This window comes from Tetrahymena thermophila, assembly GCF_000189635.1.
Source record: "Tetrahymena thermophila SB210 genomic scaffold scf_8254460, whole genome shotgun sequence".
Classification (NCBI taxonomy): Eukaryota; Ciliophora; class Oligohymenophorea; order Hymenostomatida; family Tetrahymenidae; genus Tetrahymena; species Tetrahymena thermophila.
In genome coordinates, this window is record NW_002476237.1 from 568,209 (window position 1) to 589,390 (window position 21,182).

The window sequence follows — 21,182 nt, forward strand, 5'->3', positions numbered from 1 at the left end:
ATAAAATATTTTGTAAAAATGTTTTTAGAGTTTAAAATTTAGATACCTTTTTATGAAAATAAATATTTGTATTTATATTTGAAAAATTAGTATTCAATTTGAAATTTATATCAAAAACAAAAATAAATATATTAAAAATACATCATTAATTAATCTTTTTATAATTTAAAAATTTTTACTTGTTACTTATATTCTGCAATATGATAACAATCTACAGTAAATATAAATAAGCTAAGAAAAGTGTTAGAAATCATTTCATTCATTATTTAAATTTTTAATTAATTTTAGATTTAAGTTTTACTTTTTTTCAAAATTGAAATGAATTAATTTATTTATTTACTTAATTTATAATTTTACAAGTATTAATAGAGTTTAAAATAGTTTAATTAATTATTATGATAATAAATAAGTGCAATGATCAGAATTCATCATCTGATTCTTCATAGAAGAGTGTATTTGAGCGAACCTTGTTAAATTGGCTTTGTGATTAAAGCATATGATTTTTGAAATAAGGCTGTCTAGATTCAATTATAGAAAATTTTTAGCTGTATCTTGGTGCATTTTAAGAAATTATAGTAGTTTTTTTTTAATTTTTAACATTGCTGTTTAGAATTAAATTTGCAATTTTGGAAATTTAATTAGGGTTTGATGATCTTGAATTTGCTGGTGTAACAACATGGAATGAGGTAACATTTTCAAATCCTCTTTTTTTGGTATCTCTGTAATAAATATGGTATCTTCTGTCACGTTTTATAAATGCATTAGGCTTGTAATTTAAGAGTCTATTCAAAACAGCTGGGCAATTAAAGTCTACATAATACGATTTGAAATTTTTCATTCTGTCAGTGTTTAAGGAAGGGAACTCAAACACCATTTCTTTCTTAGCAGCTGCTATTTGTGTCAATTTTTTAGCTTTTTCATTAATTTACTGTAATTCTTCGTAAGCTTCAATATTTTGCTAATTTCCATCTTCAAAATTAATCACACCTTCTTGTTCTAAATTTTAAAGTATTGTGTTTTAAATTTGCTGCAACAATAGATTTTTTTATATGTATCGACTCTGTTTGCGCTATATTCCAATATTTTAATAGACTTCATTTATTTTTCTCAAGATTTTTTAATTTTAAGGAGTGTTTTCTGTTGTAAAACTTTTCTGTTTATTTAAAACTGGATGTTTATATGATCTCTAACGAATGTATTCGTGACTGTAAGAGGACTAATCACTGGCATTTTTATCTTCATTATTAGCTTCCGAAGAAATAGATTTATCAAAGCTATCTCCTAAAGCAGCTGCAATATCTTATATAAGCACTCTATTTTACTAAGGAGGTTTATCTAAAAACTTTACTTAGTTTCCTTTGTCTAAATCAGATTAATTATTAAATGAAATAGATGACTTATTTTGTAATCTACGTCCTTAAGACGATTTTTGCTTTTTGTGTAATTATTAGTCTATTTTTATATTCAATTAAGCAGTATTCAAAAACGAGTTTGTTTTATCATGCTTTGGAGAAATCAAATTTTTTACTTCTAAAACATTGTTTCTCTTTTATTATTCTTATTAATATCTATTAAAATCTTATTCGTTATTAATCTCTTATATTTTGAGAGGTATAAATTTTTATGTTTGCAATTAGGTACTGTTTCCTAATGGATTTTCGTTATCATCTTCAAATATAACCTACTCTTTTGTGAGACTTCCTCTTATTTTTGATTAGAAAGAAGAATAGAAATTCTGTATCTATTATTGATTAGGATCATTTTATTATTCCAAAAAGCTCTATCTCTAATTACTATTCTAAGTATTTAGTTAAAGATTTTACTGTGTCTATTGCTTTTAGACCAGAATATTTGCTGGAAATACATTTTAAATATTATAATTGAAGACATTTTGTTAAGGTGCAAGAAGAGGAGAAGGCGGAATGTAAGTGTCTTAGTCAACTATTTATGTTTACATAGTTTGCAACTATCGCAGAGTTAATTTCTTTTAATTTTTACGGATATCATTCATATGATTATTAGTATTAGAGTTAAACTTTTGTTGTGATGGAGTATTATTATTTGAATTACTATTATTTTTAAAATGAGTATTTTAATTACCTTGCAACTATAAATTATTAGCTTAACCACCTGACAATTAACTTTGATTTTACAATGTTGCTTCAATTTTCTTTTGAGCAAATACTATTTCTTTGATCTAATTAAGACACTTTACTTTTTGAACTCTCCTCCAAGCATCTTTATTCCTTTCATATTAAAATCCATCTCTGAAGTTTTATCTCAAAATGACTGCTTCTTTATCAGGTTAATAATGAATTTTATTACACTTCTAAGTTATATGACCATATCTATCGCATGAGTAGCATTTAATTTAGAGTGAATTCAAATTATCATTGTTCACTATTTCATCATGAATTTGGCAATAAATCTCATAGTCAGATGGAAATTCTTTAAGGAGTTTAATAAAATCTTTCTTTTTTATTGAAAGGACAGAACAAGGCCCTAGAGATTTAGCAGAAGCACATCTTGGCTTTTCTGTGAAAAATGAAAATTCTCCGAAAAGTTCTCCTTTTTTTAGTTCTTTTATTGGTTTTGTTGTTACTTCCTCCATAGCATATTTGAAACACTTTGTATAAAGTTAAATGCTACCTTTTTCAACAATATAAAAAGCAGTTTCTGATTATGATTATTGCAAAGTCTAAACATAACAATAGTCTTCAGTACCACTCTAAAATTATATTTATTACTAAAATGGATTTTATTAAATATTTTATCCGTTATTTTAATTAGTAAAAGATTGAGGTTCGTTGAGTTAGTTATTCAAGTAAGTTTACTATGATGATTATTAATTATTTTATGAGTTTGTTTACTACATATTGACACCAGAATATCTAAATTAGTTATTTCCATTATTTAAATTATTTTAAATTGGCGAACTTAAATTATTTTAATAATTTAAGGGCTATCCTATGTTTAATTAAACTTGACTTCCACTAAGTTTTTTATTGTGATTAGGGACTTAAAGCATATTTTATTAAGCAGATAAGTTTTAGTTAATGTTAATTAACGGAACATTCAACTAAAGAGGGTTATTGTATATTAAACCAACACTGTTAATCTAGTTTTAAGTATTTTGTTGCTATTAATTAGTATAATTTTAGTTAATGCCATAAGGTAATTGAACTGATTAAGAACCTATAAAATTTTATTACTATTAGGGATATAAAAGTTAATTTGATTGCTGCTAATATACAATATTATGCTAAACATTTTGAAAAGGACCATTATTAGAGATATTTTAAGGGTATGCATTTTAATAATATATAGGCTATTAAAGCATTTACTGCTGTTATTGTTATTATTATAGTTGCAAGTATAACTATGGTATGGGATTATTTTGTTGATTCTAAATTAAATACTGGCCATGTATGAGTGGATTATTTGTTACATAAAAATCATTTTCTTCAAAGATAATTTCATTGTTCAAATAAGTTTCCTTTTGCATTTATAGAGCTAATTTGCTCAAAAACCTACGTGAAAAATTGTTGATAAGAAAGGGAACTTGCTTAATCAATTATATATTTGCAGATATTGTAATTTTATCTCTTATATTAGGTCCTAACTTGTCTAATACTTCTTTTTCTTCTTTTGTACTTAACTCTGCTTCAGCACGATGCTTATACTCCATATATTTGATAACCTCAAGTTAAAGGTTTTTTTTTATATTCAAATTATTGAGATATCTGCTAATTAAATTGATATCTTTTTAAAATTCTGTATTCTTTGTATTAATTTCGGACACAATATAACCAATTTAGTTAAACGAATATGCAAATACACCACCTGCAAAGATCATAGTAAATGCACAGAAAGTAGCCTCGTAATTATTTGAAGCAGCTATGTCTCCATATCCTGTTGTAGTCATTGTTGTTACACTCCAGTAAAAAGAATAAATATATTTAGAAAATACAGTGCCATTCATCAAATCAGCATCTTAATTTTTCTAAGATTGCTGCTATGAACTATAATGCTAAATCCAAGTTACATTAGTAAAATTATATACTTCCTCTAATTTGGCTAGTCCTAAAAATAAGCAAGCAAAAAAGTGGCCAACGAAAAGGACTAAAAAACTGAGTTATAGTAGTTTTATATAAGGAACAAAAGATTAATTTTAAAGCTAACATAACTCGAGGTACTTCGCTAGGATAGACCGCAAAGTTATGTATTTACAGACTACAAAGACATTTACAATCCTCCAAGCACTTTCAAACTGTGCCATCGAATCAATAACTGGAAGCAATGCAAGTAAATCCCAAATAAATCCTTTCATGAAGTAGTTAACCATTACCTACTTTCTATCCATTATGCAAATACCTCTATCATAAAATCCGATATTAAAATTTAGAATTATGTGAACTATAAAAATTGTAAAGCAGAGGTATGGGAAAACTTTCCAAAAATAATCACTGTATTCTAACTCCATGTGAGTATAAGTAACAAATTCAATTGGCTGAATGAGCAAATTCAATATAATCATAGTCGAATGGATTATATCCCAAATATATAAAATTTATGATTAAGGATTGATAATTGGAACACAAATTAACGTTTAAAGTATCCATGTCATCAAAAGTGAATCCTCTTGTTTTTTTCTACCTTAGATACTGGTGTAACTTTTATAGATAGTATCTCTGGAACCGGAAAATGATGTTCCAAATAATTTACGTTTCCTGTTATGGAATGAATTTGGGTCGAAGTGAGTTGAATCATCTATCATTTCAATCTATCTTGGTGTGACCAAATTTGATTTCCAAATCGTTGAAACCCTCTTCAAATTAGAAATAAACCTCCAAGAATTTAAAACTAAATTAAATACAATATTATCACTTTCTTGAGTTAAAGTTCTGGAAAAGAAATTTTTTATTTTGGCTGTTCCTTATCTCAAGTTTAGAAATGTTTTTCTCTTTTAAGAACGTGTCATCTAAGCACCTCCAAACTCACTCCCACCTCTCCGTTATGCTGAATTGTTATTATTTATTTAAGATTCTTCTTTATTTTACTTCTCTATATTATTTTGATATTCATTAATTGAAGTTGTCATCTTATTTGAAATATTAAATTTTTTTGCAGTCCCATGCTCAATTGTTGTTTTTATTTATCTTAGCAATTTACTTCCTATAGAATCAGCCTTATTACTCTAACCAAAATCATGTGGTTCTTACTAAATTGTTGTTAAAGATTTGTTGGCTTATCTCAAGCCTTTATTTACTTTAACAGGACTCTGCTAATTTCTATTTTTTACTGAACCACTATTATATCCTTAATTTGCAGCATTTTCACTAAATCCCAATTCAACCATTTCTATATTAATCGGTTTATCTGATTTTTTAGTGTTAGATTATAATTTAGAATTTTTTTCTTGCCTTTATTCCATTTCTATTCTTTCAATACTTTCTAAATTGCTATGAAACTCTATATTATCTGATTGCTAGTAGCTATCTTATTCTGAATTTTCTTCCAAATTTTACTTTTTACTTCTATCTTAGTTTATTTAATGATCCTATTTCTCTTCAAGTGTAATTTCCTTTGCTGGAAATTTAGTCTATTACTAATAAGTCATCATTTCAGAATTAATATGAATTATTTAGCTGATTTCATCATCCTTATTATGATTTTGTTATTCTTCTAAAATTAAATCCTTCTTCATTAATTTACTTAATTTTTTAGAAGGAGATAACTTTTCATCGTGCTTTGTTTCTAATGCATCGCTTTCCTCTGACTTAAAATTTAAAATATTAAAATTACTATCAATAAGTTCTTTATCTTCTCTTCTTTCATTCTCTTCAGTAATTAAATTGCCCCAACCACCACGGTCAGTAATTATACCCTCACCTTTTTAAGGAATACTGTATTACTATTGAAGATAATTATCTTTACGACTCATATCTACAAATATTTGAAAAAGAAAAATGCAAAATTTGTACCTATTTTTGAGAGAATTTATCTAATTTAATGATTACTTATCTTTTCTTATTATACTGTTATTTTTAAATTATTTGTTTACTTTCAGAAATAAGAAAAAAAGTAAAGCAATAACTAACTTATCATATAAAATTAATTTTTGATTCATGATTTTTATTATTAACCCATATATTAATTATAAATAATTATCAAATTCACTATATTCTTATTAACTATTGAACAAATTACTCTATAAATTCAGTAATACTTTCTTTATTACTAATATTAAAATGATAATTGATTTTTCTGAACCCTTAATTTTTAAAGTATTGCAGAATACTTTTATAAATTAAAAATAATCATATTTTAATTTGCTTTTTACTAGTAAATTTAATTTTTTCTTTCTCTAATATGTTAACTTTTTTGTTTGTATTTTTGTTTAGGATTTTTTTATTTTTCAAATTTTTTGCTCAATTCTAACAATAAAATTCTATTAATTCTTTATAGACCTACACAATTTAACAAAGCAAAGTGCATATATATAAAAATAATTAACATTAAAGCAAATATTCATTTATTTTTCTTAAAATATTGGGAAGTCATTTAATTTATTGTAATTTCATAAAAAATTCCCACATTCGATAAATACAAAAAAAAAATAGGAAGTAGAATAATATTTAAGCTGATAAACATAAATTTTTTTCTTTTTTAAAATTGATTTTTCAATATAATTTATTTATAAAAAAATAATTGTTTTTTAATATTTAATTAAATTAAAATGTTTGTTAAATTCACTTTTTGCTTCTCTATTAATTATTTTAAAAATAAGTTGGAAAAATATTACTTGAAATAATAAATAACAAAATTAAATTAAATCTATTTTAATTTAACTCATAATTTTTAACATCAATTGTTTATTATTGTATTAAAAAACTTTTAAAATTTTGAAAAAAAGTGAATTCCAGTCTGGATTTTATTTTACTGCAAAAATAAATATAAAATCTTGATAGATAGACTTGATTAACTTGTAAAATTATATTAACATGCAAAGAATAGTAATTGGTATATATAAACTTATTGGCATATATTTTAATAAAAATATTAATTAAAAATAATAATAAATTTAATAGGAGTAAAATCTTAAAAAAGTTTTTTAAATAATATGATAAAAATATTTTTATTTTACATTAAATTAGCAATTTAATTAACTGCTGGATAAAAATTGTAATAATTTTTTCAGTTGCTTATTATAAATTTAAAAATTTTGGAGATAAGTAAGGGAGGATGTTAATGAGAATTTATAATATTTATTTATTAATCAGAAAAAATATATTTTACAATATTCTATTTTTAAAATTCAATTTATTTAATTAGCAATTAACTAATCATAATTATGATATTTTTCTAAATAAAATAATCATAAATTATCTATATTTTAGATTTAATTTTTCATTTATAAAATATAATTAATTATTTCAAAAATTAAAATGAAACAAATAAAATTATATTAATTAATTAGTTCGTTAGAAGGAAAAAATGAATTTATACAAACCTAGGAATTACAGTAATTAGGATTTTACTGAAAAAATGTAATTTATTTAGCTGTTCAAAACTTAATTAATTCTAAAATTTAAATATTTATTTTTTCAAAAGCAAAAAATTAAAATATAATTCAACCTTAAAACCTTAATTGAATATTTAAAAAAATTTATCTTATTTTTTAATTTAATAAAGAATAATATTTTTATTAATTTTCTTTTTTTTTTACTTTTATTCAAATAACTTATTGTTAAATTAAATATTTTCGAATTTATAAATTAAGTGTCTTTTACCTCTTCCAAGATAAAAGATCAAAGATTAAATCATCATAAGAAAACTAACCAAACTTGAAACTTAAAAAATATGATAATTGCAAGCTAAAATAAATTAAAATTTGCTATTTTAAACATTTATTATGATTATTTTTGTATAACTGTTAAAATATATTTAAATTTTTTAGCTTTATTGAAAAGCTTATTTTATTTTAAAGTAGACTTCATTGATTAAATGAAAAATCTATTAAATACATAAAGTATTTTGTTTAAAGTAACAAAGAAACTAATTTTGAAAATGTATGCTTTATCAAAAAAGTTTTATCCTATTTTTTCATGAATTATTTAAAAAAATTGATTCTTTTTTATAATAAAAATAGTTTTTTTATTAAGAATATAATGAAAGATTTTGACTAAACTATATTGAAAATATTTGTAAATATACTTTCTTGTATATGACTAAAAATTGAACTACATAAATGAAAGCCTGTTTTTTAAATGCTTCACATTTTAAAGAACAATCTTAGGATATGCCTTGGATAAACTTAAATAATCTTATTTGATATGCTTTTAATTATTAACTATTTTAATTTACTATAGGGCCTTTCATTAAAATTATTGAAACAGAGAATACTAAAACCATGTTTAAATATTTTAATAAGTAACTTATACTTGATGAACACTTAAAAGATCCAAGTTAGATATTTTAATTTTTTGAAAATTTTGTAAAAAATAAAAATTTTAAAATAGATGATATTATATGGTTGGTGATTGCTGAGACTAACTTTTAGCTAAAAAGTTTATATTGAAATAAATTAAATGATAATGAGAAATAAAACTAGTAAGCATAGGTATATATGATTAACTATAAATTTGTTGTTGCTTAAATTTAATGATGTTCCGCGATATTTGTTTTAAAAACTTGATCAGATATGCATAAATTTTATTATGAAGTAATATATCAATGTAAGAAAGATATTTATAAAGATTCACACATCAATGACGATATTTTGCAACACCCATTCAATCTAGAAATAGTATAGGACTTTAAATTTTAAACTAAAGAATGATTTGCACGTCTTTAGAGATTCTAATTTTGTAATCCTTATATTGTAAAAAACATTATATTTTTCCCATCAATTTTATATTGCGTAATCTTTTTCATGTGAGGTATTTTAAATCCATTCTATATACAGATTCATCTTACAGTTATTAAATCAATGATTAAGATTTTATTATAAGATTTGCGTGATATTAAATACATTTTTGCTCTATCAGTCATAATTTTTTTTAGAATAATTAAAAATAAGTAAAAATAACTAACACACAACAACTTTATTTACCTTATCAAAAAATTTAAAATTTAGTTGATAGAAATGGCTGAAATTTTTGAATAAGAAAAGAAAAAAATTAACTTTAACCCAAAAGAGCTTTAGCGCTTTTTCTATTTCAATTCAGAATAGATCGTTAAAGATGTTACATAGGGTTTTCAAGATTTTTCTGCTAATCCTAAATTAACTATTTAACCTAACTTCCATTCAATGAGTCGTATTGACTAAATCAAGCTCTCTGGCGAAACATTAAAGGAAATCAATTCGTATAAAGATTAAAAGTATAATTACAACACTTCATTAGGCAAAATGATTGGTGAATTTTAATTTCCCTTTGTCATTCCTTCTGGTGTCCATTAAATGATGTTTATTCCTACTATCAAGTATTTAGGAACTGAAGAGCAATGTAGATATTCAATTTTATTATAACTCCTATCTCTCTTTATTAAAATCATTTTTTTATTTAGAAAAGAAATGGCTACCTCGTATTTATTCTTACGAAATAGTTGGATGCTATTGTTAGACTGAGTTAGGACATGGTTCTGATGTTCAAAGTCTTGAAACAACAGCTGAATATGACGTCAGCACTTAAGAATTCGTAATTAATTCTCCAAGTTTAACTTCAACTAAGTGGTGGGTTGGCGAATTAGGAGTTTGGGCTAACCACGCTTTAGTTTTTGCATAGCTTCATATCAAAGGTAAAAATTATTCGCTCTTAGCTTATTATTAAAATGGCTTTTACTCATATCCTATTTTACATTTCTAATCTTTTAAAAAAATAAAATAGGCAAAAAGCATGGAGTTCATCCTATTTTGGTCTAAATTAGAGATTTAAAAACACACTAACCTCTTCCCGGAATTGTAGTTGGTGACATTGGTCCAAAAGTTGGATACAACGTCAAAGATAATGGATTTATTAGATTCAACAATATCGTAAACAATCATTTTTATATTTTTTAAAACAGGTCATTAAATAAATAATAAATAAAAAGAGAGTTCCAAGAGAAAATATGCTCATGAAATACTCAAAAGTTTCCAAGGATGGCTTGTTTACTCAAAGAGGCAATCCAAAAATTGCATATGCAGGTATGCTTGAAACTCGTTTAGGAATTAGCTGTCTTTTCCATCGTTCTCTCGGAAGAGTAAACTAAATTGATTATATTTAAATCAATAGAAAATTTTATTTAACTGTATTTTTTTTTTTTTTTAAATTTATTGTTTTTAAATAAAGGCTTTAGCTATAGGTGTAAGATATAGTTTATTTAGAAAATAATTCAAAACTAGTGATGGAGTTGAAAGATAAGTTATTGATTATCAAACATAGCAAGAAAAATTATTTATTCCTCTTGCTGACTCTTATGCTTTTTGTGCTTCTTCAAGCTAAATTATGAGCCGTTTTGCTGAATTCTAAAAAGAAATAGAAGGTGGAGACTTTTCTAATTTAAATGAAATGCATATTATCTGTTCTGGTGCTAAAGCATACCACACTGAATATCCATTGGCTCATATGGAAAATATTAGACTCTCTTGCGGTGGACATGGTTTCTCTCATTACTCTGGTCTTCCTAGTATTGTTGAAGGTTTTAAACCTTTAGTTACTTTAGAAGGAGAAAACACCATCATGTATTTATAAGTAAATTTTTTAAGAAAATATAAATTGGTTTTAAGATAAATTTTAATCAAATTAGGTTGCCAGATTCTTAATTAAAGGATTAACTGCTACTCTTAAGGGTGCTGAAAGAGTTCCTTCTTCTATATAATATCTTAAAGCTGGATTAGATTTTGTAGAAACTAAATTAGAAGCTGATACAATCTCTTAAATTTTAGATTTGGATGTACTTAAAAAAATTTTGGTTGTTAATGCAACTTATTAGATTAAGAATGTTGGAATGAAAATGCAAAAGCTTTCTCTTGAAGGTAAAACTAATTAACAAATTTGGGACACTTTGATTGGAATATAGCTTGTTGATGCTGCTAAAGCTCACATGCTTTACTATACATTCATTAATTTTTACCAATAAATTGTCACTAATGATTATCTTAGTGAAAATTCAAAGACCATTCTTAAATAATTGTGTCGTCTCTTTGCTATTGCTAAGATTAATGAAAAACCTCACGGATTAATTGAGTCAGGATTTATAAACCCATCATAAATTTCTTTACTCAAACAAGCTCAACATTCATTATACCCATCAATTAGAGAATAAGCTTTAGGATTAGTTGATGCATTTGGTTTCAAAGACGAGCAATTAAGAAGTGCTCTTTCTATCTCAGACGGTAAAGTATACGAAACTCTCTTGGATTGGGCTAAAAATCAAAATCCTTTAAATGAGAGTTACTTTGCTCCTGGATACGAAAATATCTAAAAAATGGGACAAATTACCCCTAAACCTCTTCTTTGATAAAAATTAATAAAAAATTAAGATAAATATGTTTAAATTTTAATTTATAAAAAAAGCATTTAATTTTATGATTTATACAATTCAAAAAAATTCGAGTTTCTTTTTGTAAAAGAAAAACGAAGCTTTCTATTTTTTATTTGATGAAAAATTTAAAAAAGTTCACTTTATTATAAATCAATAAAAAAAATATTTTTAGCATCACAATTAATAAAAATCATTAAAGCGATCAAGATAACTAATAAACTATATATTTATACTACTATTTATTCTATTAATTATATAACCAAATAAAAAAATTTCAGATAAACATACAAGACTTAAATTAATTTTCAATTTTCATAGTAAAATATATTGTTGAAATAAGAACGATTTTTTATACTACGTTAAAAATTTTTTCTCAAATAATGATTGTTTGAAATAGAAGTGTAAAATACAACGAAAATGAATAAGAATACTCTTAGTTTTTTTAATTTTAAATTTGGTTGATTATAAAAAAAAATTAGCATAAGGAGAAAAATATTAAATTAATCAGTTTGATTTAAATTATTTTTGTCCAATTTTGATATCCAAAGTTCTATTAATACCTTCAATTGTAATATCTTTTGATTTCTATTCTACTTCGTTATTTAAATCACCAAAAGCATTTGATTATTGAGATATTTCCATTTCATTACCATCTAATTATGAAGTTTCTTTTATACTGTCTTGTTAGAAATCGAAATCATTAATTTTATTTAAGGCATTTTATTTTTTTTCAAATACAGTGTTATCTAGTTATAATATTTCATCAGATTTTTGAATTTCGGAAGATACTTTATTTATTTTTATTATGTTTTTACTTGATAAAAGATTGTTACTTTTTTTAGATATCATAAAATTATTGTTTGAGTTTGATTTACTTTTTTAATTTGACATTTAATCTTTCGATTATAACTAGTCATCAGAGCACTAGTGAAAATTAAAAAGACCTGAATTAGATTATCTACTCTCTCTCTTTAAAGGAGAAGGTGTAATCGATTTTAATCTTATTTAAGACATTTTCTTTTTATATTCTTTGATAATATCTAAGTTAGTAATGGAAAAATTATCTCCTTGATGCAATTTTTAGTTTGTTTAAAATGAATGATTATTGTAAGAAAATATTTCTTATTAGTCATTTGAAGTTAACTCAAAGGTTTATTAAGGATTTAGATAAAAAGAAGGTTGTCCATCTAATAACGTAGTGTTTCTCTTTTTATTCGAGATTGACATCTTATGAGCACTTTAGCCTATTTAATAAAATATTTCTTTTTAAACATTGAAATATAAAGCAAAATATTAATTAGTTTAAATAATTTAATCCAATTTTTATTTTTCCTTTTAAAAAAATCTAAAATAAATTTAATTAACAATATAAAAAAATAATATTTACTAATTAAGTTTTGATTAGTTTGAAGATTATTCAGATTATTCTGTAATTAAATCAAATCTAACTTGCTACCAAATAAATTCTTTTTCACTTTCCTCCAGTTATATTAAACTCTTTGTGTGTTAATCTGAGATTGATAATAACTTTTAAATTCTTGGGGAATAATGATTTTTATTTTTTTAAAAATTAAATAAAAAATTCTTCCAATATATGTTTTTGTTAAAGAGATTTCAATAATAATTAGAAACAGTATTTTAAGGCAGAATAGAATATGACTAAATTAGCTCACTAAAATTAAGAAATATTCCTAAGAATAGCTAGCTTAAAATAATCCATTATCAGAGTATTCATTTATTTAGCTTATTGTATCAGTTATATTTAAGATAAGTATTTATATGAAGAACTAGATAAGAATAGTTAAATTACTCTAAATGCATAACTTTTAAAGCTTTTTATTCTTGAAAGGCATGTGCTTCATTAGCAAATATAAATAGAGAAGATTAAAAAGAGTAAAAATCAGGCCTTTGAAAAAGAAATTCCCTTCAATAATATTAAAAGTGAAGCAAAAAGCTAAACTGAAAGCCGTTTACAACATTGTCCAATAATAATAATTATCTTTAAATTCTACGTATATAATACCCATATAGTTTTAATTACAGATAAGATGTAATTTCTTTCGTATTTAATAAAGTTTAAATCCAATTAATACTACTGACAGTGTTGTGAGTAAACAAATAGGAAAAATTAAAAAGAGGAAATACTGAATATGATTTGGAGAATAGCATTCAAATTAAGTATCGAAAGATATCCTGTAAGTATTTCCAATCAGTTAGCACTAAAGAGGCATCAAAATTACTTCTAAAAAGCTTGAATGATACATCATAAAATATATTAGTACTACATTTATATAGAAATACTTTTTTCTTTCGGCATACTTCAGTTTGATTAGAATTTCATAAAATACATAAATAATCGCTATAGGTAGTAAAGGATAAATAAAGGCTCTTATTATTTTTTGATAAATAATTGGTATAATTGTTGATCTAGTAGGGTATTCGTAGAAGTAGAAAATAGGGATTTAAGCAGAATTAACCAACATAGAATTTAATTAATCGTATTCAGAGATATTAGTGAGACTAATTTGATGGATGCGAAAGTGCAATACATAATAGACAAATCCTTGTTTAATATAAAAAATGCTCTAGTAGTCTACCACAGATTTGTTAAGCATCATGATACCTGTCACTTTCAAAATATGTTTAATCCTGTAGCAGCTAATTCTTCTCATAGAAAAATATGCAAAAAGTCCTATCAAAATAGAAAGAGCTATGCTATACAATATTCCTTTTATTAAAACAACCTAAAATTCTATTAATAAACATATTTTAGAATAAAGTTTAATAAATTTTACTAAATGCATATCTTCGGAAATACACTCTGTTTTTGAGATTTTATAGAATTTAGTTTACCATACTTTTCCAAACTCATCGCAGCTCATGCACAGCGGACCTTTATTCAAATTTCAAAATAATTCATATAGATAATTTTTTAATTTTCAAATAAAATTTACCTATGTAGCCAGGAAGACAGTAATTTACATAGTTTTTAGATTCAGGACCAGGTAAAGTTTAATTATTAATACAGTGATTTGGAGCCTTTTCACAATAATAAATATCATCTGAATAGTAACTTTCCCTCCAATAGCCATTCAACAATTTTAAATAATCTTTTTCACAATATTCAGCTGTCTAAGGGCATAAAAGACAAGAGTGCTATTTATTGTCTGTCATTTGATATTTCTATATACTATACATCCCTAAAAATTAATATTAAAAGTATTAAAATCAAATATTCTTAAGCAGATAAAGAATGTATATTAAAATCAGTCATATATAAATAACTATCTTACCTAATTAGCACTACAAACATTCCATGTAATAACTGCTAGCAGTAGGCTGAAAGGGAACTTCTCCAATTTAGCAATCTCTAAAATTTATTTTGATAGACTTTTATATTTATCCTATGCTAAATTATTTTTGCCTAAGATCTAATACAACAGTCTAAGATGTCTACACCACAAACATAGATTATTTGAGAGGATATCCTGAAAAAGAGACATTAAATTAGAATCCTTATAGAGTTGTGTTAAACTGATCTAGATCTTTAATTGATTTACCATTTATAAGTAATGGAGCATATTCATTTTGTTGTTGTTATGTACCTTTTTATTGCTAAATTATACTATTATAGTCGACTATTTAAATAGTAAAAGATATCTCTTGATATTTAGTCAACTGCTCTAACACTTTTTAAGATATCTTTAGCTAATTTCCTTCTTCATCTAGTAAAAATATAGTTAAATTTTATTTGAGATAGGCACCACTTTAAAAATTTGCCAACTCCTTGTTGTCATACTATACTATGATACTATGAATTACCGATCCAATATTAGCACCATATAAATTTGCAGTATTGTTTTAAATATAGCTTAAATTTTACTTAGATGTTTAATTATTTTGCTCATGTGAAACAAGTTATTTACCTCCTATGAAAACTGTTTAATCATAAATAAAATCTGGAACTATATTAATATATTTAATTCCTCCTCCTACAAGTGAAGTATTATTTTTAATAATTGTGTTTATAAGTTTTAAATTAGATGTGTGAAGATAGATCGCCCCACCTTCTCCTTATCTTACAAGGTTTGATGTTATGTTTGAATTCATAATTGTATTTGTTTCTTATATTTGTTAGTTATTATAAAGATAACTATATAAACAACCTCCGCTAGAGATTTAATTTATATTTAAATTGCAAATCAGATTGTTAATAATATATTGAGAAGAAAAGATATAAATCATTGAACCTAATATATGATTTTTCTGAAAATCGCATTTATTCATTGAGAGTTCCTTTGAATCAGATACTAAAATGAGAAACTATTTGTAATCTTATAAAATATAATCCAAACTGTTATAATTTTTTATTTTGATTTATTTGATCAATTGTATGTTTTGCAAGGCTGTGTTTGCTTAAAAGTTTAAATTATCAAAATAGACTTGGGTAATTTACAAAATTTGAATTATTCCTTTTGTGATTTTGTTACTAATAAATACTCCATTTGTAAAGTTTAAAGTTAAGTTATCATAAATACTATCATTTCCTAGCACACTGAAAGCGTTACTCATTTCTATAAACTACAACTAAGAATTCATAATAAATAAGACTTAATAGATCTTTACTGTTTGTGTTGCATTAAATTAAAGAGCAATAGGAGATAAATAATTTGCAGTGTTATTATTCTAAGTGATGTTTGCTACTGTATTATTTTATATTACAATATTCTGTAAAGATACCTCGCCAACATCAATAAACGAAATTATACTGCTTAAGTCATAAATTATATTATTAATAAAAGTAAAACCATTAATGGTTACGTTTTAGCATTTTATAAAAACCAAAAGAGGGTTTTTAGTGCTTATTTATTTATAATTCATAATCATGATATTGTTAAAAACTACATTTTAAATGTTATACATACCAATCAAAAAATGATCATGATTTGTTAGATCCTAACCATCATATTCAGTTAATTCCCCACTCATTTAAATTTTATACTTGTAAAGCCCATCTAATACAATCTAATCGAATGCGACATTGTTCACATTTGATACCAAAATAGAGACTTAATCTAATTCCTATTGTACAAGTCCATCACTTATTATAAGCTCATTGAGCCAGTTATCTTAAGAATCAACGATGAACCCAGAATTTGGTGTAAAAATGAAAAATACATGCTGGATAAATAGCTTCGCCATAACTGGAGTCTCAAATGAATATGACTAAGTCACATAAATATTTATTCTTTCTTAAGGGGTAAAGTAGTAGTTTTCTATTTCAGAAGTATTAGTGTTTCGAATCAAAACAACAGTGTATACATTCTACTAGTCAATTATAAATGAAAAAGTATCTAATGTTTAGAATTCATAAACAATCCTTTAAGAAGTCCAACCTTAATTTCTATTTTCAATTTATAGTTATGATATAAGTGATACTATGTATTTATTATCAGAAACTTAATTGGATTATTTAATAGTAAATTTGCAAACATTTTAAATATAACCATCTGATAAATGAGAGTTATCTTCTATCTAGTTTGCGAATAAAATAGTTAGTGTTCCTTCGTAGTAGTTTTCTAATGAGCTTGCTATCAAATTTATTTAAACACTTGATAGTTCGTTTTAATTTGGTTGCTACTAGATTGAGTTTACCTATGCAAAAGTACCTATAATTTAGTACAAAGTGTTGATAGGATTTGTTATAATTGTTTAATTCCAATCTTAATAAATCTAAAATGCTACTTCTAACTTCATCATCTAAATAAAATTATTGTCAATAGAAAAAATTTATAATTAATTGTGCAACTCTATTAAAAACAGATTTTCTTAAAGAATATAAATTTCATCAATTTGTTGTAAAGTTGGAGAGAAGAAATTCATCATAGTAAAATCTCTTAAGTAAATCAATAAAAACTAAACTTTATTGAATACAACAAAAGTATAAAGACCAATACTTATTTTATAGTCATTATAGCTTGGAGGAATAATACTTTAAAGTGACAGATAAAAGAGAGTTTAGAATATTTCAATTTTTCCAGGTTGTAAAACAGCGATAATATATAATTTATCAATGATAACAATTTATAAAACTGACTAAAATGTTGCTATACTTTAATCATTGTATTACAAATAAAATTTCTATGGGTCACTGCTTATTGGAATTCCTTATTTTAAAAAAACACTTAAGTCTACTACAAATATTGTTCCATCACTTTAGTAGATACATGTAGTTCCTAGTGGAAACTCAGTTTAGGAAGGATAAGAAAATTAAGAGTATTTAGTAAGCTTCATAAAAATGAATTAGGATGTATCTTAGCTTTATTTAAACTATTCATAATTATAGCTAATTTTGATGTAAGAGAGATCTGCCTAGCTTAGTAATTGCAATATTTACTATTAAGAATTGTTTTTTAAGTCAAAAACAATCAATTTTTAACTTTCTAAAATAACCATCCAAAAGTATCCATTTATATCTGAAATAGTTTTTGACTCGTAGAATAAAACATCCAAAAAATCTAATTAGTTTTTATATAAAATTTGTGAAGAGCTATCTGTCAGATTTACTCTAATCAATTCATACTTATTAGATAAATATATTATAGACTATTCAAACATCGGATAGTATAACATCTAACAACAATTTTATAGATGTATTATAATTTTTTATTTAAAGAGATTTTCATTTAAATTACCAGAAGAGTCGATTCGGTCAACCTGAACGTTTAAATATACAAGCAATGTTGACTCAACCAAAATGTAAAGATTGTTTCCTACTATATGCATGTTAATTTATCCCCCGTTTTTTATTAAATCACTTAAATTATCTTATAACTGATAAATAGGTCTGAAACTATTAAGCTTGTAGTTCAAATAATTATAATAAAAAAACTAATTTTAACCTAAGGTACTATCTTCATTTTGCTGTCTTAAAACAGCAGTTGGTAGTTTATGGTAGTAAGGAATCAAACTATCATTTTATTATAATTATCTTGTTATTAGGATTTAATTCATATCAATTATTTGTAGTTATCCATTTTATAAACAAAAATATGCCTTTTCATTGGATTTAAATATTTTAAAAACGATTATGGGTGAATACAGTTTAATAACTTAAATTGTGTTAAGGCTATACAAATCTAAGATATCAACAGAATACTAATCAAATTATACTTGTATAAAGCTAAGTTCAAAAAATACATCCAAAAATATGATATCCTGATTAAAAATTTTTTAGCTGACTATAGCCTTTGATGTTAAATCGATAACATTAATGCCTAGTATTTTATTCATTAAATTATAAAAGTTAATATTTAATTTTATATTTAAAAAAAAAAAAACCTTTAAAGCTTGATATTAAATAAGGGCTTCTCCTATTAAAAAACAAAAATTAATCTCCTTTGCTAATTCCTTTAATCGAATACACTAGATTTAATTACGGAAATTTATAAAAAAGAATATCTCCTGTAGTTAAAAGTAATACCACCTAGTTTAATTCATAAATTTAATAAATATAAATAAAGTTAATAGGGATCAACGAGGAATACAAACTTAAATTATCTATCAAGTGCAAAGCTACAACATTATTCATTTGATATAACCTAATTTAATTTCAAATAAATAATTTTTTAATTTCAATCTCTTTTATTTTTTAATTCTAAAAGATAAAAATTCAATTTAAATTTAATAAAAAATTAAATAAAATTTTTTTATGCTAAAATTTTGAAATTATTTTAATTAATTTTTGTGTTTTTATTTTTATTCAAAGTTTTTTTAATTAAATTACATAAAATAATCAGCACTTGCCTAACTTATTTTAAAATCTTATATATTTCCACTAGGCAATGTATTTTATTTTGTTATATTTTTCAAAATAAGATCATATTTAAGTAATTAAGACATTCCATCAGTTATTATAATCACATTATGGTTTTGATTTAAAATAAACTAATAAGAATAGAAATTAGGTATTAAAATAGTCCAACTTGTATTCCAATCTAAGCAACTTATTAACTATATAGTGCTAGGATTACCAAAAGAGAAAGAGAAAATAGTTTAATTTAAAAGTTTTTGATCTCTGAATGTGTAAGAAGGAAATATAGGAGCAATTTCATTTGAGAAAGTAAAAGTATTTAAACTAATTAACAAAATTATTTTAAATATGCTTTTTTTGAAAAAAAAAAATTGAATTTTACTCAAAAACTCTTAAAGAGGAATCTGAGCAAACTAAAACTACCTAATTCAAATAATTATTTAAGACTAAATTAATTGTATAAGAGTTTAAACAATATCCTTGCAAATAAACTTAGCTTATATCGTTTTCATTTAAAATTAAAAGATATTATTACTGTTAAATTGGTATATTTTAAGTTTTATTTTATACTAACAAGAAAATCATCTGCTTTTAATCCAAGACAATCATTTAGCTAATAACTGAATTTTAGAGTTCAGTTTCTTAAATAATTTTGTTTGGGGGATACAAGTGAAATCTAGGGGTATTGCTATTATCTACCGAGATAATTATATTGTTTTCAAAATCAGCAAATATTTAAAAGATCTAAAATGGAGTTGTGTTATATTCAACAATTAATTATCCAGATACATCATACATTTAAACCTAACCATTTTTTCTTCCAACAATCAAAATTGACTTTTACTATATCATATTTTTTTTAATTTTTATAATTTGCATTTAATTTAGTTTAAAATCAACTAACATTTAAACAAAATATTAAAAATTTTTAAATAAAATAAAACAAATTTTGTTAAAATTACTTGGTCATATTAGTAGGAAATGACAGGACTTGCTGATGTATTCTCAAAATTTTAAATTTAGATTGGGTTAGAATTCATTAAATTAACAATTTTACCTTATTTCATAATCATAATTATTTGTTAACTTGATGTAGATATTACTTAAGTGATTAAATCCTAGAGAGCTATAGGATTTTAAATGAGAGAATTGCTATCAAGTTGATAAATAGCAAGAGTTTTTAATTTTGTTTACATTAATATTAAATTAAGATTTGAAATATAACTATAAAATATTATTTAAGAGGGTAGAGTTAAATTTAGAGTTTAAACATTCTTACTGTTCACGTCATTTATTTATAAAACTTATATGGAATCATTCTAAAGAAATATTTTATTGTCATAAATGCTTGACTTCATAAATATGTTTACTTAGTAAGTAAAAATAAAACTTCCCTATATAGTAAAGAATAGAAAATTCTGTTTATCTACAGACAAAACTATGTAGGTATTGTTAACAACTTAGAAAAAATTGAATTATTTAAAATTAATTGAAACTTAGTTAACGATTGAAAAATCCGATGAATTAAGCACTTGAAAAAATGTCTAATTTAGCATGTAAATTAATCCTTTTTCAATATTTTACTAAGCAAACTAGCAAGATGTTAGTCCAAATGTAATTAAAAAATCAAATGATGGAAAAGAATACAAATAATTATTAGAATTACCTATTAAAGCTATTGTTTAATTGAATATATTTGAAGAGCTTTCTATTTTAAAAAATGTTTAAATTGAATCTTTAAATGCATTAGTCCTCTTAATAAAATTTAAATTTGTATAAGACCAAAGAGATATAGAATTAGGAATTTCAAGGACTACTAAGTAATTTTTTATCACAGCTA

General features: G+C 23.7%; 3 protein-coding genes across 3 annotated transcripts; 1 reads left to right on the forward strand and 2 right to left on the reverse strand. All coding sequences in view use genetic code 6, as the record gives it.

Moving 5' to 3' along the window:
• Nucleotides 1–418: 418 nt before the first annotated feature.
• Nucleotides 419–5,707, reverse strand: TTHERM_00348070 (cation channel family protein; the record flags this gene model as incomplete). Its single annotated transcript, XM_001022962.2, has 1 exon — nt 419–5,707. The coding sequence occupies one exon, from the start codon at nt 5,705–5,707 to the stop codon at nt 419–421; it is 5,289 nt and encodes a 1,762-aa protein (XP_001022962.2).
• Nucleotides 5,708–9,148: 3,441 nt separating this feature from the next.
• On the forward strand, nt 9,149–11,505 carry TTHERM_00348060 (acyl-coenzyme A oxidase; the record flags this gene model as incomplete). Its single annotated transcript, XM_001022961.2, has 6 exons — nt 9,149–9,509; nt 9,571–9,801; nt 9,891–10,036; nt 10,096–10,245; nt 10,335–10,736; nt 10,792–11,505. The coding sequence occupies 6 exons, from the start codon at nt 9,149–9,151 to the stop codon at nt 11,503–11,505; spliced, it is 2,004 nt and encodes a 667-aa protein (XP_001022961.2).
• Nucleotides 11,506–12,033: 528 nt separating this feature from the next.
• TTHERM_00348040 (transmembrane protein, putative) lies at nt 12,034–20,194 on the reverse strand (the record flags this gene model as incomplete). Its single annotated transcript, XM_001022959.2, has 8 exons — nt 12,034–12,773; nt 12,917–14,273; nt 14,325–14,422; nt 14,484–14,729; nt 14,823–18,806; nt 18,871–19,130; nt 19,316–19,666; nt 19,725–20,194. 8 exons carry the CDS (start codon nt 20,192–20,194, stop codon nt 12,034–12,036), a joined length of 7,506 nt encoding a protein of 2,501 aa, XP_001022959.2.
• Nucleotides 20,195–21,182: the final 988 nt, after the last annotated feature.